This window comes from Diabrotica undecimpunctata, chromosome 6 (assembly GCF_040954645.1).
Source record: "Diabrotica undecimpunctata isolate CICGRU chromosome 6, icDiaUnde3, whole genome shotgun sequence".
NCBI classification, from domain to species: domain Eukaryota; kingdom Metazoa; phylum Arthropoda; class Insecta; order Coleoptera; family Chrysomelidae; genus Diabrotica; species Diabrotica undecimpunctata.
The window spans coordinates 23,047,806-23,075,492 of NC_092808.1; the positions used below are offsets into that span (position 1 = coordinate 23,047,806).

A 27,687-nucleotide genomic window follows, 5' to 3' on the forward strand; every position below is an offset into this window, starting at 1 on the left:
ATGTTTCTGAGAATTGTTGTCGGTTTAGCGGTTTCCTTTGTAACAAAGAATTCCAATAGTGCCGATTTCGAGGAAAAGTGCACACTTCTCAAACTGAACGGTACCTGTAACTGCCACTTGTTTTAAATGTCTTATTTGTGCTTCGCCTTTCTGTTCAAACACAAAGAACATACCTTTATTATTGCCACCATTAGTGTTTATTATTGTTTATTTTTTGCAAAAAATGCCTTTGACTGTTGTTGAAACAGCACGAATTGTTGGGCTTGTGGAAGACGGTCACACTCAACGACAAGTCGCAAGAACTGTTAACGTAAGCCTTTTAGTGATTTAACGAATGTCAGTTTTTGAACATTCGCGAATTCGAATGCGAATATATGCCAATGACATTCGCGAATACGAATGCGAATATTCAGTTTTTTTTTTTAATTTGGCAATTTTAATTGTCTCCGGCACTACCGGCAGTCTTATTTGCATGAGGTGTGTAAATAGAGAAGTTCAGATAAATTTAGTAATCCAGCAACTTTCAGAACAATAAAATTATACAAATCATGTACTGTATCACATTACAGTGTAGTGTGCATTATAATATGTATCTTGTTCCGAAAATTGCTGAATTAATAAATTTATCTGAACTTATCTAACTGAAGTCGAACTGTTTATGTTTGTTTGTTTAAACTCTTTACATAAAAACACATAGACTATTTTTAATTTGTAGTTTAATAATTCTTAGACTTTTTCAAGATGATTGTCTAAAATAAAAAACTTTTGGATAATAAAAGTTTCAGAGAATAATCTGTTTTTGTTTGTTTACACTGCATCATTTATTTTTTGTTTTCTAATTTTATAGTTTTCTAAGCTTGTAAAATAAAGTGAGTTTTCTTAATAAAAAAAACTGAGAAGTGAATGGATTTTTATTTTATTAACCTAATCTTCAAATTATTTTTTTTCTTATACATATTTATATTCGCAAAACATTCGCACAAATTTCGCGAATGCGAATATCCAAAAACATGCGAATATTCGCGAATGCGAGTGCGAATATTCGTTACATCACTAAAGCCTTTCTACGGTTCAAAGAGTGCTTCAACGCTTTCAGAAGGCAAGTTTGCTAACCAGACGACCTGGCTCTGGACGAAGAAGAACGACCACGGCACAGATGACCGTTTCCTTGTGTTTTAGGCTTTACGAAACCGGACCTCAGCTGCGGTTATGCATCGAAATCATCTATAGGAAGTATGAAATCCAAAGTTAGCGTTGCAGCAGTCAGGAGAAGACTTCGTTCTTCTGGACTATCTTCTCGGGTAATGGCTACCGGACCGCTACTTCGCCGGGCGCATTGAGTTGTATGACTAGCTTTTGCTCGACAATACGCGCATTGGGGAATTAACGATTGGAGCAAAGTGTTATTCTCAGATGAGTCCCGTTTCTGCCTAACTGGATCCGATGGACGCGTAAGAGTTTGGAGGAGAACCGGTGAACGATTTTCACAAGCTTGCATTGCTCCAAGAATGCCATTTGGTGGAGGCTCGGTCATGGCTTGAGGAGGTGTATCTTCCGACTTCCGCACATAATTACCCTTAATCGAAAATGGGTCCTTAACTGCACGAAGATACATTACGGAGATTCTGGAAGAACATGTTATGCCCACCATGGCAGGGCTTGGAGAAGACGCCGTTTTTATGCAGGATAATGCGCGACCGCGCGGTGCCAGGATCAGCATGCAATACTTGGACTGGAATTAAGAGGTTACCCTAGCCAGCTAGATCTCCGGACCTGAATCCCATCGAACATCTCCGGGACGATCTGAAAAAACGTATTCAAACCCGTACACCTCCTCCCAACAACGCACAGGAGCTTAAGGATCTGTTAGTAAGCGAGTGGAATAACATACCACAACATTTAATCCGGAGAAAAATTGAGAGTATGCCCCGTCGTCTGCAAGAGGTTATTAGAGCAAGGGGAGACAATACAAGATATTAGTCGTTGAAATTTCACTGATGTTTTACCACGTTCTGTATTTTTCATTTTATTTTTTTTTCGTATGTCTGTTTTATCAACAATTTGATTTGTTTTCTACTTTTTCAATAAAAAAAATAAAAAACCGTTTTTTCTTTCTTTCAAAACAAACATTGATGACAAATAAAAAATACATTACCCTAAAAAAAAGGCTATTCAGAGGCAAAAATATTCAAGAAACGTGAAATTTTCAAGGTGACCCGGATTTTATGACGGCGAGTGTATTATTCTAATACTGAAAACTACAGCTCAATAAACTACAAATAAAAATTTGATATTTAAATTTTTAAATTAATATATTTAGAATTATTCTGATAATTAAAACAACTATAATTTTACACTAGTAATATTTAAATTTTTCTTCATTTTGTTATCTTAACAAAAATAAAATAATTAAAGACCGGTCCTGATGGAGATCCCTTTTGGGCATCTCTATTTTATTTTATTATTCAATAAGGTGGTTCCCCCGTCGCATCGTTGCTGTGCACGACGATCAGGCGGCTCAGAGGATTACCAAGTTGATCTTCTGTGATTCCAGTGTAATAGTTTTGGCACTCATAGTTTTTGTTGTGCACAAGATTTTAAAGAATTTCAATTTAGATTGCAAAATTATTATGCGAAATCTATTAAATGGATTTTATTGAAATTTGGTGGACTGTGTTATTACTTAAACAGCACAGTACGTTTTGAGTACGTACATGATGTAAAATGTACGTTTTAAGTACGGACACTGCGGTACATACCAGTACGTACAGAAGAGTACGTACTATTCCGTCTTAAGTATGTACCATGAGAAAGACGAGCTAAACATATTTATTATGTTAGGTTATGTTAATTTAACCTAATTTGTTTGCTTAGGAATTTTCCACCTCGAGTACAGTTTTGATGTGATAATTCATTGCAAGACAGTTTCATTTAGATTTTTTTTACTTATTTTTGGTGTTCGTGCTTATAGTGTGGTTTCCTGTTATCTTATTAGGTCGAGTGTTTTTTAACTTATATAGTCACAAAGAAAAATGTATTTTGTGTGTGAGGAAGTATATTTAAAACAAAACCATTTGGTAAACTTTAAGATTTATAAGTTTTGCTTGTTTTTGTACTTCAAATATGAATAATAAAGATATATTCACCTATATTTACTTTTATTTACATAAATCATCATAAGTGTGTATAGTAGGTACATAATATGTATATATATAGTATGTACTAGGTACATACCTTCAACATGTACTAGGTAGGTACCTTCAGTATGTACTAGGTATGTACCATGTACCAGCAAAGTATGTACATTGTACATACTTTATATCCCATCAGTACATACTTAGTTTGTCTTATGTACGTACTTGTGCTTACTGGGTATATTATAAAGATTTTTTTATAGGCGAATACGAAAAGGCGTGTTCCACCTTCTTTTGTATCTATTGCTATTTTGCAGCAAGGATATTTTTTAAGGACAACTTTTATTACAATTAGATACGTGAGTAGTAAGTGAAATATTCCCAATATTTAAACCTCAAACTGTGATAAAAGGAAATAAATTAGTTTTATTAATAACAGCATTATATTATTTCACAGGAACAAGTTTAAAACTTACCCAAATACTCATCCATGGCATCTTTATCGACACTGCTGACACTATTGAGTCTTTCCCTGGTTAACGGAAAATCAGGGACATCACATTCATCATCACTATTTCTTTCCTTAATTCTAGCTATATCATGTATATTATGTTGAGATCTGTGTTCAGCCTCAGCCTCTGGCAATATCAGCGGCTGCGGGTTGTACGACGCAATATCACAAGGTTGCAGTCTGGGCCGGACCGATTTGTACTTTAATTGTTTTTTGCTGGGCGAGGGCATTTCCAGACACGGGACCAAATCTGATGATACTGGTTGAAGTTTCGGTAATTGAACTTTGTTGTTGTTTGTGTGTATCACCAGCTGTGGGTCCTAAACAAATTTAATATTTTAACACTTAAAATATAGAAGTGGAAATTGAAACGTCAATAAACCTATTTTAACCTTTAATTGTGGCTTATTCCCATTTAAATAGTAATTAATTTAAAATATAGTCTTGAATACTCATGGATAGCATCAATGTTTCCTTTTAATTTTGGGAACTCCAAACCCTTTCCCGCTAACTTAAACATTTCAAATTGCCAAAACAAACCAGATCAGAAAGTTCTGGAAACACTCATTTATCTACCATGGCATTAAAACGATTTTTGAGGATAATAAATAACATCTTCACAGAACTCAAATCATTCAAAAATTTGCAATGGAACGGTCGCTCCGATGTTTCGAATAAAAACAGTTTAGCTCTTTAATAACTGAAGTATTGATATTGAATTATTAAGTGAAATTTAATCCCAGATTATCTACAAGAAGATCTTCAATTGTTAAAAAATATTTTAATTGAAAACTCTTATCCTCCAGATATGCTACATAGGATGCTTTTTTCTAATATTGTTAATATAAATAACTTAACATCATTTTTTGCTAAATCTCAAAACATTGTATCTAACAATCAGAACATCTATTATCATTCACTACCTTTTATAGCATCATTAACACCTAAATTAACACAAACACTAAAGGTTATTGACAATATAAAAATAGCAACAAAGAACATCAAAACTATTTCATCTTTATATTCCAAATCTAAATATCCTATAGACAAATTTGAAAAAACGAATGTAGTATACAGCATTAGTTGTACTCAGTGTGAAGCTGAGTATGTTGGTGAGACCGGAAGAAATCTTTCAAATCGCATTATTTCTCACAAAAGTGATTGCAGAATTAAAAAACCATCTTGTGCTTTGGCAGAGCATGTAATCGATAAAGACCATATTATAGATTTTGATAACATTAAAATATTATGTAGTGAAAGTAATAAATTCAAAAGGACTTTTTTGGAAATGGTTTCTATTAGCAAAAGTGATAATAATTTAAACAAAAGATTTAAACAGAAATTCAAAATCTAAGCAAAATTTATAATTATATTATTTCTTTATAATTCATATATGAAACTTGAAAAATATCACATTTTGATTTAATTTTCCATATATCTGTTACATTTTTTTAGACATCTATCAATGGTGAATAAATCTTCTTCTTTTTTGTTACTAAACAAAAAAGAATTTTTAAACAAAATTTAATTTTTGGCAATTGTCAAAAATATAAATTTTAAGTTGGCATTTATGACATTGAGGCTTATTTGTAATTGGTCGCTACTTTAAATTATTTATAAATTCAATTGTTTTTGTGTTAAGAAAATTTTTTCAAAATTATATTAAAATTTCAGAGAAGCATTTATTAGACAAGGACATTTTTGTATTAATTCTTTTTGAAATGTATTTGCAGCAATTTTATTAACCAAACTAATTTTATTTGGTGAGTTAACAAAATTTTTTTTTTCTTTCTAATTCAACTTTGTAAGATATTTTGTCTTTTTCAGCAGCTCTTGATAATAATTGTAAACACAATTGAAAGCTCGAGATAATAAATAGTTTTATTGACTCCAACCCATCCAAAACATTTATTTATATATATATATATATATATATATATATATATATATATATATATATATATATATATATAGTCATTGAACCGATTAGATTGGGATTACAGAAAGAGAATTTACTCCAAAAACAGTTTGGATTTTGGAACTCTAGACGCTTTAACAACTTGCAGAATAACTTAACTAGGAATAACTATTTAGCAGGACTATTATTGGATATTGAAGGAGCATACGAATCAGTTAGAATTAAAATACAAAACAGTAAATTTCTTTCAAACACCAATTGTTTTAGTTAACACAATTATCAGTTTCTACACAGACAGAGTATTCTACATCAGAGATCATAATAACAAGCTAATAGGACCTCGACATAATTACTCCATCAAGCCTTTGAATATTAGGTACATTCGTACCAAAGTACATTCATTTTTAGTTTTAACGGTGCTCAACAATAATTCCTGAGAAAGTTATACTAAAGCTACCATCAGAAAAAAACGATGGTGTGATCCGCTACTTGTGTTTTCACAGATTGGTGGTGTAGATTTACACCAATCCAACAACAACCCAAATTTAAGTTACAGGTTTCGTTAGTATTTTAGTTAATATTTCTTACCTGTTCAGAACTGCCCATGGTATCGCCATCTACTGCCGGCTTTTGGAAACTGTTGAAGTCAGGTAGCTGATTGAAATCCAGTGATTTATCACAGATAATTTTCGCCTGAGTTGGGCTGGTGCTGCTACTGCTGCTGGTTGTGCTGCTGCATTCTCCACTTAGCAAGTTGACATTGCCGTTTGTAGTCGTCGGAGAAAAGTTGGTCGTTACGTTCTGGGCGGGAACGCTTTGCGAACGGGACTTTTTAACGCCTGGTTTTTGTTCTGATTTCGGTGACTAAACAAAATAGTACAAAATTTATTGAATAGAAACTCGATCACGAGCCACATTTTAAAGTTATTTCTAAAAATCATACATCAAAGGATACATAGACTATGCGAAAAAAAAAAGTCGTACACAGTTTGGTATACGGAACGCAGTGGGTACGAGAGAGGGTCTCTAGCATACTCTAGTTTATCAAACAGTGGATGAAAAATTATTAGTAAAATCATAAAAATATTTATGACTTTTAATTTTACGTACCTGTGTTCGTTTCTTACGTTCCCTTCCTTCGTGCCTCTCTTGAATTTTCCTTTGAAGCTGCAACTGCATCTCTCTGTGTTTTGTAACCTTTACAGTTCCGTCATCTATGAATATAAAAAAAATGTGTTTTTCAGTCGGCCCAAAAAAAAAACTCTAAATACTGTTACGATAAATTCTGACCCAAAACCGTAAATATATTTATTACTAATATTTTCATTCATTCACGTATTTTTTAGGTAATGCCTACCTGACACACGATGGGTCCCCCTTTGTAATAAAAACCACAATTCGAACCTTCTGGAGACAAGCCGATTTAACCATACCGGTTCTGAGAACAATTCGCCGCTCTGTCTAGAAGGCCTTTCAGCAAAACAGCGGTCTATGTTCGATGTGTTTCGAGAAACAACTGTTTTCATTCTCGAATAACAGGACTTTATATTTATAGAGGAATTTTGGTTATGGAGGGACAGTTAATAAAGAAGATTCGCGCTCGCGATATTGTTGTTACGCTCGCCTACTAATAAATTATTGTATATGTAGTGTAAAATAAATAAATATCAGTTATTGTGCTTTTTAATGAATTAAGATAAGAACAAGACATTATAAATTAAAGACTTAACAATTAATAAATTCACAACAAATGGTGCCAGAAGTGAGATCGAACATAAATTAGACTTATAATAATAATACAAGTGAATACGTAAAATAAATTGTGAAAATGGCTACGATTTATGAGCTCACAGTGACGAATTTAAGAAGACATCTCGAAGACAGAGAATTAGCTTCTACCGGAAAAAAGGCTGAGTTAGTCCAACGACTAAAGAACGCTTTGCTAGAAGAAGGTCTAGATCCAGAGACTTATATATTTGAAGATGCTGTCCTCTCGTCGATTTCGAAAGTTTCTGGTGATATCGCATCATTAGAGAACAAAGTTTCCGGCGACATCGCATCATTGGAGAACAAAGTATCCGGCGACATCGCTTCTTTAGAAAGCAAAGTTTCTAACGAGATTTCTTCTCTGGAAAGCAAAGTTTCTGCTAACATCTCTAAAGTCACTTCAGAGATATCTGCTCTTGACGATAGAGTGTCTTCGTTAAAAAACCAAGTTGCTGCCGATATGTTGGCCTTCGAAGAAAAGATTAAAGAGATGGAAAGGAAGATGGAGGAAACAGGGACAGCAGAGAGAGGAAACAATCCAATTACAGTGGAGACAAAAGAAGAAGAGACGAAATGTAAGTTGGAAACACGGCCGAAATTTGAAGGAAGTGGAGGTTCTGTCCATGTGAAAGTCCCAACTTTCGATGGAAAATCGTCATGGAACAACTACATGAAACAGTTCGAATCAGCCGCAAGAGCAAATGGATGGTCTGAAAAAGAAAAGGCGGTAAACCTGACTATCGCTCTTCGAGGAGATGCCTTAGATGTGCTTCAGACCATAGCAGTAGAGGAGACCGATGATTTCGAACAACTGAAGAAGAGGTTAAATATGCGATATGGCCAAGAACATTTGGAGCATGTATATCAGTCGCAGCTTAAAAATCGTAGACAGAAGAAAGATGAGGCTCTTCAAGAATATGAGGTAGATATTGCCAGATTAGTACGATATGCTTATCCAATAGCTCCCGAAGACATGATGGAAAAATTGGCCGTTCAAACGTTTATTGATGGTCTTCGTGATCATGAAATGCAGAGAACACTACGATTAGCTCGTCACAAGACGCTGGTTGATGTCTTATCCGCCGCCCTCGAATACGAGTCAGCTACGCAGGCCTCTGGTGGGTACAGTAAAGTTAGGACTGTAAAAGAGGAAGGAGATGAAGATAAACTTGACCAGCTCGTTAATATGATGAAAAGCATGACATATAAGAAAACGAAGACCATCAGATGCTGGAATTGTGGCGAAATAGGACACGTACGAAGCTCCTGTAAACACCCTAGGTACGACGCAAATCAAGAAACTCACCATCAGGAAAACTAGAACGGGTCAGCCTTAGGGGGGCAGCTTCGACCCAGAACTTTTCCAAAGACCCTCTCATACTAATAGCTTCTTTGAAATGTCGTGAAGATAGTGTATATATAGATGGAGAAATAAATGGTAAAAAGCATACGTTGTTGGTGGATACCGGAGCGACCAGAACCATTATACGTCCAACAGTTATAAACAGCCGTAAGAAACTGTTACCAACGAGGTTGCGACTTCGGACCGCTACAGGTGAAAATGCCAACATTCATGGAGAAATCCAGGTACAATTGGGAATTGGAGCAGAAAAGTTTCTTCCATACTGTTATAGTTGCTGACATCGAAGAGGATGTTATATTAGGAATGGACGTAATGAATATGCATGGATTCCAATTGGATTTTAAGAATAAGGTAATCAAAGTTGGCAACGAGGAGGTATTTCTTCATCCACATAATGACAACACTGTGCAAGCAGCCATTACAGAAGATACAGTCGTGCCTGCGAGAAGCGAAACGATCATAGTAGCGCGACTACAGGGAATTGTAGACGAAGGGAGACCTGTTATGATGGAGCCTTGGAACCACGACGATGAGGTTGGCCGTGGAATCATAATTGGAAAGGAATTGGTGACTTCGGCTAAAGAAATTCCTGTGAGACTTATCAATGTCAACGACTACCCAGTGACCATAAAGAAAGAGACAAAAGTAGGAACTTGTGTACCTGTGACATCCATAATTCGTCAGGCGACAACATCTGATAATTCCAACGACAAATTCGACCAAATGGTTGCAGTTGCAGGACAGTCTCTAAATCAGATGGAGAAAAGGAAATTAAGGGAATTTCTTCGGCAGTATCGTGATATTTTCGTACCGAAAGGAGGAAAGACGGGAAGAACTACCGTTGTTAAGCATAAAATTGATACTGGTAATGCTAAGCCAATTCGTCAAACAGCTCGACGATTACCACAGGCGAAGAGAGAGGAAGCTGAAACGATTGTTCAGGAAATGAAGAAAGACGGGGTGATAGAACCTTCTACGTGTCCATGGGTCTCTCCGGTGGTCCTGGTTAAGAAGAAAGACGGAACGACGAGGTTCTGTGTGGATTACCGTTTGCTGAACAACGTTACCAAGAAAGATAGTTATCCTCTGCCTCGGATCGATGACACATTGGACACATTGGCTGGAAGTAAATTGTTTTCTACTTTAGATTTGAAGTCTGGATACTGGCAGGTAGAAATGGACCCAGTCGATAAAGAAAAGACAGCCTTCACCACAGGATCTGGATTGTCGCAATTCAACGTTATGCCATTTGGACTTTGTAATGCTCCTGCGACATTTGAGAGGCTTATGGAAAATGTGTTGAGAGGGTTATCTTGGAAAACATGCCTGGTTTATTTAGATGACATAATCGTCTTGGGGGAGACATTCGAAGATCATTTGAGGAATTTAGAAAACGTTTTTAATCGACTTAAAGCTGCCCAATTGATGCTAAACCCCAAGAAGTGCCAGCTATTTCAAGGTAAAGTCAATTATCTGGGTCATATAGTCAGTAAAGAAGGAGTGGCCGTGGATAAGGGAAAAATCGATTCCATTAAGGAATGGCCAAAACCAACTGACAAACATCAAGTGAGAAGTTTTCTTGGACTATGTACTTACTACCGGAGGTTTATTAAGAAGTTTGCAGATATCGCTAAGCCATTAACGCGACTTACAGAGGAAGCAAGAGAATACCGCTGGGATATAGACTGCCAAAATGCCTTTGAAACGTTGAAAAAGCATTTAATAACAGCACCAATTTTGGGGTATCCACTGCCAGAAGGAGAGTTCATCTTAGATACGGATGCAAGTAACGTGGGAATTGGAGGAGTGCTGTCTCAGATTCAAGGAGGACAGGAACGAGTCCTCGGATATTTTAGTAAAGTCCTTTCAAAACCTGAGCGGAATTATTGCGTCACGAGAAGAGAACTTCTAGCAGTAGTTAAATCAGTAGAGCACTTCTACCAATACCTCTATGGCAGAAAGTTTCTAATCCGAACCGACCATGCCGCCCTTAAGTGGTTGATGCAGTTTAAGAATCCAGAGGGTCAGATAGCCAGGTGGATCGAACGACTCCAAGAATACGATTTTAAGATTGAGCACCGGGCCGGAGTTAGCCACAGAAACGCTGATTCTCTTTCCAGAAGGCCATGCCCAGCAGAGTGTTCCCACTGCAACAAAACGGAATCCAAGGAAGCAGCAGTGCTAAGAACGACGATTGTCAACGACGACTGGACGCCTACTAAGATAAGGGAAGAACAAGAGAGAGATCCAGTTATACAGAAAATCCGAAAATGGAAAGAGGAAAACCGTCGACCACCTTGGCAGGAAATATCAAACCTATGCTCAGTAGTTAAGACGTATTGGGCCCAGTGGGACTCATTTATCATCGAAGATGGCTTGCTCAAACGAGTCCTGGAAAATGATGACGGTTCAGAGAAGAGAAGACAGTTGGTGATCCCAAAGAGCAGAATAGCCGAAGTACTTCGTCAGTTACACGACAGTCCATCGGGAGGGCATTTTGGTGTAAGGAAAACCCTTCAGCGAATTCGGGAACGGTTTTATTGGATAAACAGTTCCGACGATGTAAAAGACTGGTGTAAGAAATGTACTATTTGTGCCACGAGTAACGGGCCTTACCGAAAAAGGAGAGCTCCTATGAGACAATATAATGTTGGAAGCCCGTTTGAAAGAATAGCTTTGGACATCGCTGGGCCATTTCCAGAAAGTGAAAAGGGAGGCAAGTACATGCTGGTAGTAATGGATTACTTCACTAAGTGGGTCGAGATTTATGCACTTCCAGACCAGAAGGCCGCCACCGTTGCAGATAAGTTGATCCAAGAATATATCAACCGATTTGGAGTGCCTTTGGAGATCCATAGTGACCAAGGCAGGAACTTCGAAAGCGATCTATTCCAAGGAATATGTGATAGACTAGGCATGAAGAAAACAAGAACTACCGCGTATCATCCGCAATCGGATGGTATGGTAGAACGAATGAATAGGACAGTTGGCAAGTATTTGACAAAGATGGTGTCCGATCATCAGCGAGACTGGGACCAATACCTTCCGTTCTTCACAATGGCCTACAGATCTGCTGTTAACGAATCAACAGGCCAGACACCAGCCAAAGTCCTATTCGGACGCGAAATGCGACTACCTTGTGATCTAGAGTTTGGGTGTCGACCTGGAGAAGATGTAGCAGGTGAAGATTATGTGATCGAATTACGAAGAAGAATGGACGATGTACATGAGTTGGTCCGTTCCCACCTTCAGATCGCTAGCGACCGAATGAAGAAACGGTACGATACACAAGCCGAAAAGGGTTGCTTTAAGAAGAACGACAAAGTCTGGCTGTATAATCCCAAGAAGCGGAAAGGTTGTTCTCCCAAATTGCAGCAGTTTTGGGAAGGTCCATACCTCATCATAGAGAAAATCAACGATGTCATCTACCGAATAAACAAGATTCCGAGGGGAAAGCCGATGATAGTACACCATAACCGGCTGGCGTCTTTCGAAGGTGACCACGACGTAGATGAAGAAGTGGAAGTAAACCAAGTCCAAGACGTGTCTGACCTCACGTTTGAGGAATTCATGGGTGCCTATGGAGGTACCGGTAAAGCAAGACATGGTGTTACCACTGAAGAAAAGCAAGATCTACTCGCGCTCCCCGATGACTACTCGCTGGCCCTTACCATCCCGGCCAGTATCAAAGACGCACCAGGGTTGGCGTCCGTCTTTCGAAGGAAGTTTGGTCGAGTTGCAGAACTGCAATGCCAGGTGCCAGCTCCCGGTAAAACCTTGAAACTCCAAGATGCATCACGTTACCTTTTCTACCTGGTAACAAAAGACACTGCCCGTGACCAACCTACCTACCGAGATGTATGGGAAGCCTTACTTCAATTGAGAGAGCACGTACTAGAGTCCGACGTGCAAAAGTTAGCCATGCCAAAGTTGGAGTGCCGCCAATTAGATTGGAGGGTTATCCGAAATATGGTGGAAGAGATTTTTAAAGACACCGAAGTCTAGGTGTTAGTCTGTTGCAATCCGCATAGTTACTGGTGCGGAGAGAAAACCGTCCCTTGTCATTTTTATACGACTAGAAGTTGTAAAAGAGGGTCCAGTTGCCGATACCAGCATACCGTTCCGGTTCCAGTCCCGACAAGGTTCCAGGAGGAACAATCTTTTAAGAGGGGGGCAATGTTACGATAAATTCTGACCCAAAACCGTAAATATATTTATTACTAATATTTTCATTCATTCACGTATTTTTTAGGTAATGCCTACCTGACACACGATGGGTCCCCCTTTGTAATAAAAACCACAATTCGAACCTTCTGGAGACAAGCCGATTTAACCATACCGGTTCTGAGAACAATTCGCCGCTCTGTCTAGAAGGCCTTTCAGCAAAACAGCGGTCTATGTTCGATGTGTTTCGAGAAACAACTGTTTTCATTCTCGAATAACAGGACTTTATATTTATAGAGGAATTTTGGTTATGGAGGAACAGTTAATAAAGAAGATTCGCGCTCGCGATATTGTTGTTACGCTCGCCTACTAATAAATTATTGTATATGTAGTGATAAATAAATAAATATCAGTTATTGTGCTTTTTAATGAATTAAGATAAGAACAAGACATTATAAATTAAAGACTTAACAATTAATAAATTCACAACAATACTTATAAGTACACATCGTGATTGTCTACATCTCTAAAATTCTTGTACCCTTTATAAATCAAACTGTGGATATGAAAATAGATAACCAGTTAACGAATCTCGTATCAATACAACGCGGAATACGACATGGATGTATATTGTTTCCTCTTCTCTTTAATACAGAGTGAGGATAAAGTATGGAACAAAGTAAATATCTTTGAAACGAAAATGATGATATTCATGAAACTTGCATGTAAATACAACGACACATAACGTATCTGATGCCACATTTTTTGTTATTACTCTACCTCCAGTTTCACCGGAAATAACCCTTATTTAATTTAAATGGGTAACCATATATATGTTGGCAAATTTTAAAAGAACTTATTCCTAATTCATACATACCAAGTTTGATAGAAAAAAATTGTTAAAACGAGAACTAAATCGCTTTACAGTTAAAGAATAGGTAGTCTTATTTACTAAACCCAATGAGAATAATAATTTTAAAAAAAAATTATTCAAATATTCAAAATGCTCTTAGTTCACATACTCCAGTCGTCATGAGACGACGAAGCATAGGAATCCCCCCTAAAACCGATTTACCAAAAAAATCGATTTACCAAGAATCAGTACGCAGTAGAAAAAAATGTTTTAAATGAAAATTTTAGCTGAGGTAATTTTAAACAAAAATGTTTATTAGCACGTTTTGTGCAGAATAAACCGTTCTCTCGCAAACAACGCTTGAAGCTACCGTCGATTTTGAATGTCAGTTACGCGCGCGAAATCAATGTTCAATAAAAATTTTTTCGGCTCGACGGTAAAAAGTTGATAGCTTTTGATTCGTGTCGTATCGACAAAATTCAAGATGCGTTTTAAAGGTAAAAAGTTCAGCTCTCGTACGCAATTTTTGTATTTTGCCGCAAATAAACTCAGATTTTATAAAGGTGATAAATAAATAAACGTGGCGCAATTTTTCCATTTTTTATGATTCTCGTGAGATCAATACAATCTATCCCTTTCATTGACTGGCCACTATGAAGTTTCGATTACTAGAGCCTAACATTCAAAGCCTCTAGCATGAAATTTTAGTTTTGAGTTTTGTCAACAAATGAGAGGCATTTGAAATATGATTAAAAAACACTGAATTTAAACTTTCACATATCAAACGATCTAAAAAGTTTAAAACTTTTTTTTTTTCAATTACACTAGTACGTTTTTCAAAAGAAGCAAAATTCTTTTATAAACTAAACCCAAAACCGTCTTCTTGGAGGCATTTCCCGTGACGTGCGATCGTTTGAAATGTTAAACATTAAATTCTGCGTTTTTTATTCATTTTTCAAATGCCTCATATTTGTTGCCACAAATCAAAATTCAAATTTCATGTCATAGGTTTTAATGATTAATCTCTAAAAATGGAAATTTTACTACGACTGGTCAGTCTTCTTCTTCTTTTGGTACCTATTCGTTTCGAATATTGGCGATCATTCTGGCTATAATTATTTTATTAACTGATGCTTTAAATAGATTAGTTGTTGTGGAGAACCATTTCCTCAGGTTTTTTAGCCATGATATTCTTCTCCTAATTCCTCGCTTTCCGAATACTTTGCCTTGAAGAATTATTTTCAGTAATCATATTTAGTGCAGTTTCTCATTATGTGTCCGAGATATTATAAATTCTCTTTCTTTTCCCATTCATCGTAGTACAGTCTCGCTTGTTATCTTGTGCGTCCATGATATCCTTCGGTTTCTTCTGTATAGCCACATCTCGAAGGCTTCAAGTTTTTTCTCCATCGCTTCATTGAGTGTCCAGGATTCAACTCCGTAGTATAATATCGTGAAGATATAACATCGTAGGAGCCTTACTTCTATCTCCAGATTAAGGTTGTGGCTTTTAAAGAGTTTTACTCTACTGTACTCCGTCTGGTCCTGGAGCTCTCCCTTCTTTTAGTGATATTATGGCTGCTCTTATTTCTGCCACTAGTATTGGTGGTCCTATTTCCGCAGGTATTGGGGACTGGTTCCCCCTCTCATCAAAAAATAAATTTCGTATGTAATTTTTCCAGGTATTATCAATACTCTCTTTGTCTACGATTACCTCTCCGTTGTCATTAACAAGTTTACTTACTCTTCTATTTTTACATTTGCCTGTAATTTCTCTTACCTTTTTATGCCCTTTGAAGTCGTCGTATTTACTTTGTTGAATTTCGATTTGTTGGCATTTTTTCTCCATTTCTTTCTGTTTGGCTTCTCTGATCTTTCTCTTTATATCTCGTTGTAATGTTTTATACATAGAGTTATTGTTCTTGTTTTTCCTTCTTTCTTCCATCAGCTGCAGAATCTTACCTTCTTCGTTCTTCATAAAATTGTCTTTAATGTCGTCTATCGTTTTATTAAGGGATTTTATCTTCTCTTCTGTGCTTTCCGTTGTATTATCGATTTCTTTGAATTTTCTATTTATTGTTTTGCGGACTATTTCTTTTACTTCACTACGTTTCAGTTTTCTCATGTCATGTTTTTTACAGTTTTTCCGCGTGTTTTCTTTAACTTGGTTCTATACACGCCCACTAAAGGATTGTGGTCAGATTGAATAACTGCGCCTGGGTAGGTTTTAACACTGTTGAAACTATTTCATTGACTGGCCAGTGAAAGTGATCAATTCGATTGATCTCACGAGAATCGTAAAAAATGACAAAAATCGCGCCACGTTTATTTATTTAACACCTTTATAAAAACTGAGTTAATTCGAGACAAAATACAAAAACTGCATACGAAAACTGCACTCTTTACCTTTTAAACGCATCTTGATTTTTGTCGATAGGATGCTTGGATCAAAAGATATCGAATTTTTACCGTCGAACTGATACAAATTTTAATGAACATTGATTTTGCGCGCGGCAAAATCAATCAAAATCGACGGTCGCTTCAAGCATTGTTTCTGAGAGAACAGTTCATATATATATACAAGGATTTCCACAGTTTTCACTGTATTCCTTAACTCAACCGTTTTCTCCAATTTTTCCTGTTTAGCCAGTCCCCTTCCTGTAGGTTTCTTCTACTCATTGCTTCGTCCACTTCATCTCCGAAAGATCTTCGGGGTCTGCCTCTCTTTCTTCTTCCTATCGGGCTCCACTCTGTTATTTTATTTATCCACCGATTTTGGTCTGCTCTTCTGACATGTCCGTACCAGGTTAACCTCTTCTGTTCGATGTAGTCTATTATGTCGGAGTTCATTCCCATTCTCTTCTTAATCTCCATGTTATTTATTCTATCTCTTCTTGTTACTCTGCAGCTTCTCCTTAGGAATTCCATCTCTGTTGCTCTTATTTTGTTTTTGGTTTTCTTATTTATTGTCCAATTTTCACACCCATAAGTGAGGATACTTCTTGTCATGGTATTATATATTTTTATCTTTGTTTTCATGCTAATGTTCTTATCCCATAGTACCGGGTTCAATTTTCGTATACAGTCTCTTGTTTGTCCTAGTCTATTTTTTATATCTTCCTCCGTTGTTCCTTTGTTTGATATTATGAAACCTAAATACTTATACTTGTCTGTTCCGTTGATTTGTTTACCTTCGTCTATTTCCAGCTGTTTTATTTCTGTATTCTCCGTTGTTAGGTATTCAGTTTTCTTTAGGTTTATTTCCATCCCATTCTTTGTATATTCCTGCTCCAGTTTTCTCATCATAAAACTGAGGTCATCCTAGTCTTGTGCGATTACTATTTGGTCGTCGGCAAAACTTAGCGTATATAGATATTCGTTCCTTACTGGTATACCCATTCCTTCGCACTTTCTTTTCCATGGTTTCAGGGTTTTTTCCAGGAATATTTTAAACAGGGTGGGGGATATGGAGCAACCCTGTAGTAGTCCCTTTGTCGTCTTAAATGGACTGCATATTCTATTGCCCGTTTTGATAGCTACTTCGTTATTCTTGTAGAGCGCTTTTACCGCGTTTATTAATCTTCGTGGAACTTCGATGTCTTTCATTGCTTCCCATAGTTTGGTTCTAGGTATTGAGTCATATGCCTTCTTAAGATCAACAAAAGCCACATGGACGGATCTATTTTTGGCCATTATTTTTTCTATTAGTTGTTCGACCGTGTAAATGTGATCTAAGCATGCTTTCCCCGCTGTGAAACCTGCCTGGTCTTCTCCGATTTTATCTTGTATATATATTTCTAATTTTTCCTTTATGGTCTTTCCATACAGTTGCCTATAGACGATATAATGCTGATTCCCCGATAGTTTTCGCAGTTTTTTCTATTTCCTTTCTTGTATATTGATGTCATATATGCTTAGGTCCATTCTGCCGGTAAGTCTTCTCCATTCAGTGCTCTCTCAAACATTTTATGTATCATACGGAATAACTTTTCCGATCAGTTTTTTATCAATTCATTTGGTATTCCGCCGGGACCTTCTGCTTTTTTGTTCTTTAGAGTTTTGATCGTTCTTTTTACCTCAGCTAGGCTTAATTCGATTTCGTCATGTGTGTAGATTTCTATTCCGTCTATTTCTGATTCTTTGAATTCAAGGCGGTCTTTTGTTAGCAATTTTTTATAGTATTCTTGCCATTCGTTTTCTTTGATTTGACCGATCTTGATTTTATCTGTCTTATTTCTTTGGAGCGACTTTAAAATGCGCCATGACTCTGAATTTCTCGTTCCTCCTATGTGCTGTTCTATCTCTGTGCATGTTTTTTCCCATCTTTAATTTTTTTCATTTGCCACTTTTCTTTTCACTTCTTTATTTTTTTCCTGTATATTTACAAGTCCTCATAGTTCTCATAGAGAACAGTTCATTCTACACAAAAAGTGCTAATAAACATTTTTGTTTAAAATTGTCTCAGCTACATTTTTTATTTGAAACATTTTTTCCTACGGCGTACAGATTCTTGACAAATCGATTTTTTTCAAAGCCCGGAACTAAAAGTGGTAAACTTTTTCCAACTTTTTTTGGGGTCCCAAAATGAATATTCTCGGCAAAATTCAGCTTGTTCGTATAATTTTTAGGGGTCAACTCTCTGACGATTGGACTAACATCCTAGCAACTAATATTAAATACTCAGCTATTGCTAAACAACCAACAAATCTAGGCATCTATGAAGAAGATGGAAGCTTTTGTTGCTTCATACTTCTGAATTTGTAGGTTCTCTGCAGAATCAGAAAAGAAAATTCAAAAATTAGAGTATTTTGGACATATTATGAGACATTGAGGCACCACAAGAAAAAAGATCGTCAACTACAGACTTTACAATCTAATTTTTATATCTGATTATCTTTGTTAATGTTTGGTGTAAATGTTTGATGAGGAGTCTCATCATATTTTTGATGATTTATGTGTAACGTTGATCTACAGATATTTGAAACTTGTAAACTTACCTTTAGATGATGACATTCCAGCAGCACTAATTTTGGATGCAGCTTCCGATCCTGTACCAACAAGATGGTTTAAAATTAAATGGTACGCCAAACACTGAATAGATGAAAATTGTTGAGTGAAGTGGCACTCAGACCATTCTTTTACAATCAACCAGGCAGCTGAAGCCAGACTTGATTGGCTGAATGAACCTTCGGCGAACTGTAAGCAATAATCGAAAGTCAGTTCAATTAAATTAATAGTTATTTTACAAAACTGAAGAAATACATCATAAAGTATAAGAAATACATCAGTGGTTGTTATGACTTGGCAACCATTTACTTACCAATGGTTTATCAGCCAGGTCTGGTAATAATGGAGATTTTAATTTGGTACATCGTCTTAAGCCAGAGTAACAATACCTTGAATTTCCTCTTGTACCTAATCTTCGAGCTCTGATTTTTGGATAAACTTGTTTCATTACTTTTCCAAAATCTGCTTGAGATAATGATTTGATGGTGTTGTTTGCACAGTAATTACTAAAAAAATCATAAAGATGGAAAATACATACTATATTGTCAAATACATATAGCATCTGTAATACTTTGGAGTTAATATTGGGATTATCAAAGAGTAAAAGACAGCTACCAACATTAAGGTGAGATAGCACCACCAAAAGCTTCTACGTAGCTTTGGTAGGTGGAATCAGTAACCGAGGAGAATTAATACTTGTCAAATTGTTTTAAGGTAAATGAAAATAAACTTTAAAAATGAAAATATCTTGTATGTGGTAAAAATTGTTGATAGACAAATGAAACATGTTTAATTATTTATTATTTATCAACGGGCCTAGCCCATGTTTGGATACAATTATAAAATTTACAACCTCAATAGCAATACTAACTATATAATAATTTATACATACAGAAATTAAACTAATTAATTCAACTGTTCATTTGTTTAGCACAAAAATGCTGTCACTAGTTACAAATACTTCAAAAGCAAAGAAAATTTCATAGATGCAAAATAAAATCTAAAATTTATCTTAAAATAACAACTCACAACACTAAGAGCTCAGTTCAGGCTAGTTTTAGGTTAAACACACTTATAAACTTGCTGAGGTTATGTTAAAAAATTCAAAATTATCTGCATGAAGATAACGTAGTAGAAGTCTTAAAAACGAATGATAGAATAATGATGTTAAAAGGGTGATGGAAAAAGTACATTGACAGTTTATTATTGAATATTTTGAAAGAAAAATAGTTGAGCTAACTTATACAGTAACCGCAAAATCAGAAATGGGGAAATTATTCAAGCACTTCAAAAAATAAAGATAAAGCAGTTTGACCAGCTGGTTTCCTGGGAAGTGGGAGGGACAGGATTATTTAATAGAATTATGGAAGTTAGACAAATGCCAGAAAAATTGATAAGCAGTATACTAGTACCAAACTAAAACGCACAACCTCGGGACATAAAACTACTTAGTCACACCATAAAACACGTGAGAAAGTAACCGACAGATGGATACGTCAAGAAATCGAAATATCCGATAATCAGTTTGTTTTTCTGCAAGGCAGATTCAAGAAGACGAAATTTTCGTTAAAGGCAACTGATGGAAAAATATAGGATTACCGCCCAATAGAGTTCCTGATAGATTCTGTGGTGGTCGCTCAACGAATATGATCCCTGTGAATAAGTGACGATTGTAAGATACATGTATTAGGGAGTAAATAGTGTTAAGATACATGTGGGAGAGACTGACAAATTCCTTGTGAAAATAGGGTTGCACCAGGACTCAGTACTTAGTCTTTAGGTAACATCCATAAACTATGTCGTAAAGAAGAGCGGGGGCATGAATGCACATGTCGTTTTGTGTATTTCAATTTGTCGCTATTGCCTCTATAAATATATTTTTTTACTACTCCTACCAGAGGACAGCAGTGTCCAAATCGGATAATCATATAAAAACTCAAAGTTTTAGAGTTAATTTTAAAAAATCCAGAAATAAACATTGAATTTTTTTAAAAATCACTGCGGCATGAGTTGAAATTGAGATGTAGTATGCGATGCACAGTATTATACCCCCTTTACATGCAGTTCACTTCCGCGGCAGTATGTAGGGAATTAAGCAGGAAAGTTGGCAGCGTGAGTATGTAAATACGTCGCTCGCGCGGCCATTACTCATGCCACTGCCGCTGTAGTGGCCACTCATGCCACTCACTTCGTTGGCGGTTTTTTAGCGGAAATCAAAGGACTTGAAGTGACTGTTTACATGCTACTCGCTGTCTTGTCGGTGCATGGACTTATTTGTTTATTGCTTGGTAAATTTTTCGTTAACTATGGTTGAGTGGAGTAATGACCAAGTGCTGTTTTTAGAGCTATATGCTAGTAAGAGATTATCTTCACATAAAAACCACGAAAAAAAGCACAATGTACCCGATGCGGTTTGTCCTTTAAATTTAAAATTGGTCCTTTAAAACGACATTAATTGCTTTACAAACTTCTGGCACAATCAGCGAAATTGCTGGTGATGATATTTTAAATAAATAATGCAACCTTTGGCAACTGTCCCCAGTGGCCAAATTACGTAATGTTATTGCCAAACATATTTTTGGTGGTATTGGAATTCTTACTTAAGTCTGTTTTTTGAATCATGGGCTCAATTTTCTAAAGCAAAAATTCAAAATCTATGCGTGACATTCTGCAAAAGTTAAAAAATTTTCTGGATTCCTCATAAGTCAGTTCATTGAAAAAGTGTCATGTTTCCTCTGTAAAAAGTCATTTTCAGATTATTATCCAAATAAAAGACTTTTTCTACACCATTTGTTGTACACACCAAAGAGAGCCTAGAAGGGAAACAAATCTGTCTATCAGCATTCCTTGATATACAGCAAGCATTTGAGAGTGTGGCACGAGGGTCTTCTCTTTAAAATAAAAGCTCAGCTAACTGACCAAATCTACCTCCTCCTTAAATCATACTTGTCCGACATATACTTCCAAGTCAAATTCGAAGGTGCTCTATCCAACTACCACCAAATAAAATCCGGAGTACCTCAAGGCAGTGTGCTTGGCCCATTCCTTTATCAAATCTTCACTGCTGATATTCCTATTAGCGAAAATACACTAATGACAACATTTGCGGATGACACTGGTATACTAGCATCAGACATCAACGAAATATTAGCATTTAACAAATTGCAAAATCATCTCAATGAACTAGAAGACTGGCTTAAATGCTGGAAAATAAACGTCAACACAAACAAGTCTTGTCAAGTAAATTTCACAAATCGAAGAATTAGATGTCCACAACTACACCTAAATAATTCACCTATACCTATAAAAACAGAAGTAAAGTACTTGGGCCTTCATCTAGACGAAAAACTTACTTGGAAATCACATATTGCAGCCAAACGACGACACCTCGACCTAAAAGTTAAAAATATGAGCTGGCTAATCAACAGAAGATCGCAACTTTCATTAGAAAACAAACTGACCATCTATAAAACAATACTCAAACCAGTGTGGACATACGGAATTGAGCTGTGGGGCTGTAGCAAACCATCCAACACCAAAATACTGCAGACATTCCAGTCAAAAACTATTCGTATGTTAGCTAAAGCCCCATGGTATGTGTCAAACCAAACCCTTCATGCAGACCTCAACATCCCCTTCATCAATGATGTGATTGCCGACCACTCCAGAAGATACATGAATCGCAGCGCAGACCATCCAAACCATCTCATAGACGAATTATTCAACCCCCCACTGGTTGACAGACGTGTAAAAAGACTTTGGCCAGAAGATCTAGCTGCTAGGTAAATTCCAGAGAGTCGTCAATGGACGACACCTGCCACAAGCCAAGAACATACATCATATTTACTTATTACTGTATTGAAGTAGATTGTAAATTAGCAATAAATAAAAAAAAAAAAAAAAAATTTGTTTTTAAAACGTTAAGATAATTTTTTAAACTGAAAACACTATATCTCTATGCCCTCCATTGCTGATGGTACACTGATGCAGCAGTGTGGTAGCTGCATGTAAATAGTCATTTGTCTTAAATGCTGCCGTGGAATTATTTCGGACAGGACAGTGGGCAACGCGAGTAGCAGCAGTAATGGCTGCATGTAAAGGGGGTATTAGATTTGCTTCTATTTAATTCATTTAGAATGCGCTAGTCACATGCTAAAAGATTGTAGTATGTATAATATAGTAACAAATAGACGAGGTAAAAATATCTTATGCATAATATATATTCTTTACACATTATTTTTGACTTTTCTTACACTAACAGTTGCAAATTATTTTATATGACTGGCGACAAAGGCAACAATGTAGTGCCTTTTAAAGAAAAAGAGCCAAAAATGCAGTATTAGATTTACTTATATATGATTCATTTAGAAGGAATGATTCCAATGACACTGTTTTGACGTTAATGTCATAGGCACATAGTTTATATTATTTTATCTGACGCAAAATTAATATTGAGCGAAAAGGAATGATACTGTTGAAAAATACATAAAAATAAAAAAATTAACCTGTGGTTTTACTTAAAGTATCAAAAGTCATCATATATATATATATATATATATATATATATATATATATATATATATATATATATATATATATATATATATATATATATGTATATATATATATATATATACTATTTAATTAACGTAATATATTATTTAAATGAATCAACTTACTGATATTCATTGTACACTTCTTGTTTTGGCAGAGATATATCCGGATCTTCTTGTAAGTGTGTCTTGATCCAAGATATGGTTCTGGTAATTTCTGACCTACTACCAAGAGGATTTATGGTCTGTTTGAAGGGATCTACAGCATTTGTTACTTCCGATGGTAATTTTAGAAACAGAAGAAATTTTTCCACCTGTGACAGTTGCTTTATATGTTCTAATATTGAATTTATAATATTTTTCGCTTTTTCGCTAAAATAACATAAATAATTTTAAATTTGTATATGACGATTACATAAATCATAAACGCCACATATTTGGTCAAATATTTTAGCAATTTGAGAATGTAACTGGAGCTTTAATGTGCTTTTCACTGACTTTTGATGGATATACCAGGATATGAATATTATTTTCAAATATTTGTATCTGATGACATAATTGAATTGATGGTAAGAGAAACTAACCAAAATTCTCAAACGTTTTTACAAAATAACACTGTAAGAAGAAGTAGTAAGTATGAACAATGGAAGAATAAGAATGTCTAAGATAAAAATATTCTTAGGTCTTAGGATATGGACGGAACTGGTACACATGCCGTCAATCCAATCATATTGGTTGAATAATCTATACAAATTAAATGTGTTCTTTTTTTGACTGGAAATTGATTCCAGTTTTTGTTAAGATCATGGCATTTTGGGGAAGATATCGAAGTGGGCAGATTATGCAACTACTAATACTACTATATACTACTTTATTTGATAGAAGAAAAACTTCAACATATCAAAACACCAAACTTAGTAATTGATGAGTCAATGGTGCCTTTTACTGGCAGACTATATTATAAACAGTATATCCCAGAAAAATCACATAATTATGGTATAAAGCTGTTTAAACAGTAGTCAAAGTGATTATACATATAAAATTATAGCATATTGCAGAAAAAAATGAAATCCAGTCAACAATGTATAAATAATGTGGTCATTTCTCCAATGACCTCCTATCTTGAACATGGGAGAACTGTATAAACTAAAATAAAAGAAAATATAGCTCTGGCACCCTGAGCAGTTCACAAGATTTTTGTTGGCAACAGAGAGGGGTACTTGTGTCCACCCAATTGGGTGTGTGTGACACTTAACCTATTAAGAATTAGGTAAAAGAAATAAGAATAAGACTCACTCACAATCAATTTATTCATAGAATAAATTGGTGGAATAAATTGATTGTGAGTAAGTCTTATTGTTATTTCTTTTACCTAATTTGAAATGGACTCACACATGGAATGAATACAACAGAGCAGTATTCAAGACCTGAGCGTACCAGAAAGCAATACAATAATTTGAATACAATAGGTGAGAGATCATGACTGTTACGATAAATAAAACCAAGATTACGAAATCCTGTTTCCTTAATTTAAAAAAAAATGGCTTCTAAATTTCAATGCACAATCCAATAATACACCCAAATCTCTTATCTCAGTACCTGAATCCAAGAGTACATCATTAAGAACATATCTATTAGCTATTAGATTATTTATTTATACGACCAAATGAAATACAAGAACATTTAGTTGGATTTAAGCTTAAACTATTTTGTTTTGACCATAAACATATATTATTTACATCATCTTGCAGGAGATCTCTATCCAATTTATTATGTATACAACGAAATAACTTAACATCATCAGCAAATAGCAGAAAGTGTGAGTTTTGATAGCCTTACCAATATCGTTAATGAACAAGTTTAAAAACAAGGGACCACAATGAGACCCTTGTGGTACACCAGAATAACAATGGAATTCTTTTGAAATATAATTGTTAATATGAACTTGCTGTGTACATCCCAAAAGAAAACTTTTAATCCAATTAACAATGGGGTCACCAAAGCCAGATGCATGAAGTTTGTGGACCAAAAAAATTATGATTAACCTGGCCAAAGGTCTTTGAGAAATCAGTGTAAACGCTGTAGACCTGAATTTTATTCTTAAATTCACCCGACAAGTATTGTTGACTGTTGACTTCCCGTTAGAAAATCCATGTTGTTCATCAATAATTATGTTTCTGCAAGCCCAGGTAAGATTTATCGATACCAATTTATCAAGAAGTTTCGGGATTGCTGATTGAATAGTTATACCTCTATAATTGTTAACACACACGCGATTTCCAGATTTATAGAAAGGTGTAAGAAAACTATTTTTTAAATATTGTGGAAATAAAGATGATGACAATGATAAATTGAAAATTTGTTGTAAAGGTTTGCAAAGGGAAAAAATACAGTTCGTAATAAGTGCTGCAGGTATATCAGGCACTGAAGAATATGTAGTTTTTAAACTCATAATCCCCTCGCAAACATCAGTCAAAATCTGAAAATCCACACTATATTTCAATTTAAAATTAGATACATTATACTCAGTATCATTATATGTACCTGAAAAATAACTGGCAAAAAGATTGACTATTTCATCACCATTCTGAGCTATTACATCCCCACCTTTATTAGACATTACATTAGTATAAGCACTAGACCCACGTGTAGTACTAACATACCTCTAAAAAGAGTGGGGATTACTTGAAAGATTTGCTTGAACATTCTCTAAATAGTTCTTATAACATACTGCTTGTAATGATTTACATCTTTCCCTTAACACCGAAAAATCCTCATATGAGTTGCCTGATGCTTTAAAATTCCTGTGAGCTATTTTTTTCTGTATGACAAGCTCACTTAATTTTCGCAAAAACCAAACTGGTAAATTTAATGATTTAAACCGTTTGATAGGAACAAATACATTGATGGCATCATATAAAATATGGTAAAAATTTTCAAAGCAGAAATTTATATCTGATTCATCTAATACCTTGTTCCAAGGAATTGAGGCTGAATATTCATTTAAAACTTGATAATTACATTTTTTTAAATCATGATAGAAGACATCATATTTAAGAATCAAATTTAAATTGGCTGCATGTAACAATATAGTATAAGCTGAATGATGTTGCGAAGTATTCAATAGAATATCAGTTGAAATCGACACAACTGCATCCCTCTGAATACAGAAAACTAGATCTAAAAATTTATTATCACCATGCATGCAATCACCACTTGATTAGCAGGTAACAAATGTTTAAAATTCAGTAATTCTATTTTATGGATTTAAACAGTCTTCTAGGGCCTGGGATTATGAAATAAATAATGTTTTGGAAAATATTAATTATAAGAAATCAAAACATGTCTCTTTTACCTATATAAAAAGAGAAAATAATAAAATTACAGTTGTAGCTGTATGTGTAGATGGTTTTTTTGTGTTCTCAAATGATGAAAGTGAAAGAAGTAGACTAATAAATGAGCTGAAAAGTACTTAAATCTGTTATTAAAAATCTGGGTAGAATTACGGAATGTTTAGGTATGAAAATAGATTTTGATCCAAATAAAGGTTATATTGCTTTGAATCAGAAAAATTATATTATCCAGTTGTTAAAGATATTTAACATGAAAGATGCCAAAGGAGTTAAAACTCCAATTGAACCAAAATTATCTTTAACAATGGATGATAATAACAATTGTATTAGAGATAAATTTCCTTATCAGAGGCTAATTGGTAGTTTGATGTATTTATCTATTTTAAGCAGACCAGATATATCATTTGCAGTCAGTTTCATGGGTCAATTTAACAATGTATATAATGAATCGCATTGTAAATGTGCAATAAGAGTATTGAGGTATTTAAAAGACTATTAAAATTATTCTCTGATTTACTCAAAAGATGACTCACAATTGCAAGGTTTTGTAGATGCTGATTGTGCAAGCAATACATTAGATCAAAGATCCTTTACTGTATATGTATTTAAACTTTGTGGCTCTGCAATATCTTGGCAAAGTGCAAAACAAAGAACAGTAGCCTTATCTAGCTGCGAGGCAGAATATATGGCCTTGTCAGAGGCTGTTCTTCTTAGGGGTTTGCTAAGTGATTTAATTGAAAAAACTGAATGCATTACTTTATTTAATGATAATCAAAGTGCATTCAACTTATCAGCAAATCCTATTTATCATAAAAGAAGTAAGCATATTGATGTAAGATATCATTTTTTGAGAGACCTAATATCTGACACGATCATTAATGTAAAATATATGCCTAGTGATGTTATGCCAGCTGATGTGTTGACTAAAGGTTTAGTTGCTAAATAATTGCACAGGTTATTGAAACTTTTAGGTATAGGTAACCTATAAATTTTTATTTATCGATAAGTAGGGGTGTTGAAATATTGATATCAACTAAACAAAATTTAAATATTAGGGCTATATG

The 27,687-nt window shown here is 35.2% G+C and overlaps 1 protein-coding gene across 1 annotated transcript in view; it reads right to left on the reverse strand.

Annotated features, from left to right (window-relative positions):
* The window catches only part of LOC140443286 (uncharacterized), a 46,313-nt gene that overhangs the window by 16,813 nt on the left and 1,813 nt on the right, over positions 1 to 27,687 (reverse strand). The window contains exons 2-7 of the mRNA XM_072534444.1: positions 23,397 to 23,642; positions 19,031 to 19,223; positions 18,708 to 18,906; positions 6,674 to 6,777; positions 6,152 to 6,427; positions 3,611 to 3,965 (exon numbers count right to left, since the gene is read on the reverse strand). Of these exons, the coding sequence (XP_072390545.1) occupies positions 3,611 to 3,965; positions 6,152 to 6,427; positions 6,674 to 6,777; positions 18,708 to 18,906; positions 19,031 to 19,223; positions 23,397 to 23,642 (1,373 nt within the window). The remainder of the gene's footprint in view (positions 1 to 3,610; positions 3,966 to 6,151; positions 6,428 to 6,673; positions 6,778 to 18,707; positions 18,907 to 19,030; positions 19,224 to 23,396; positions 23,643 to 27,687) is intronic.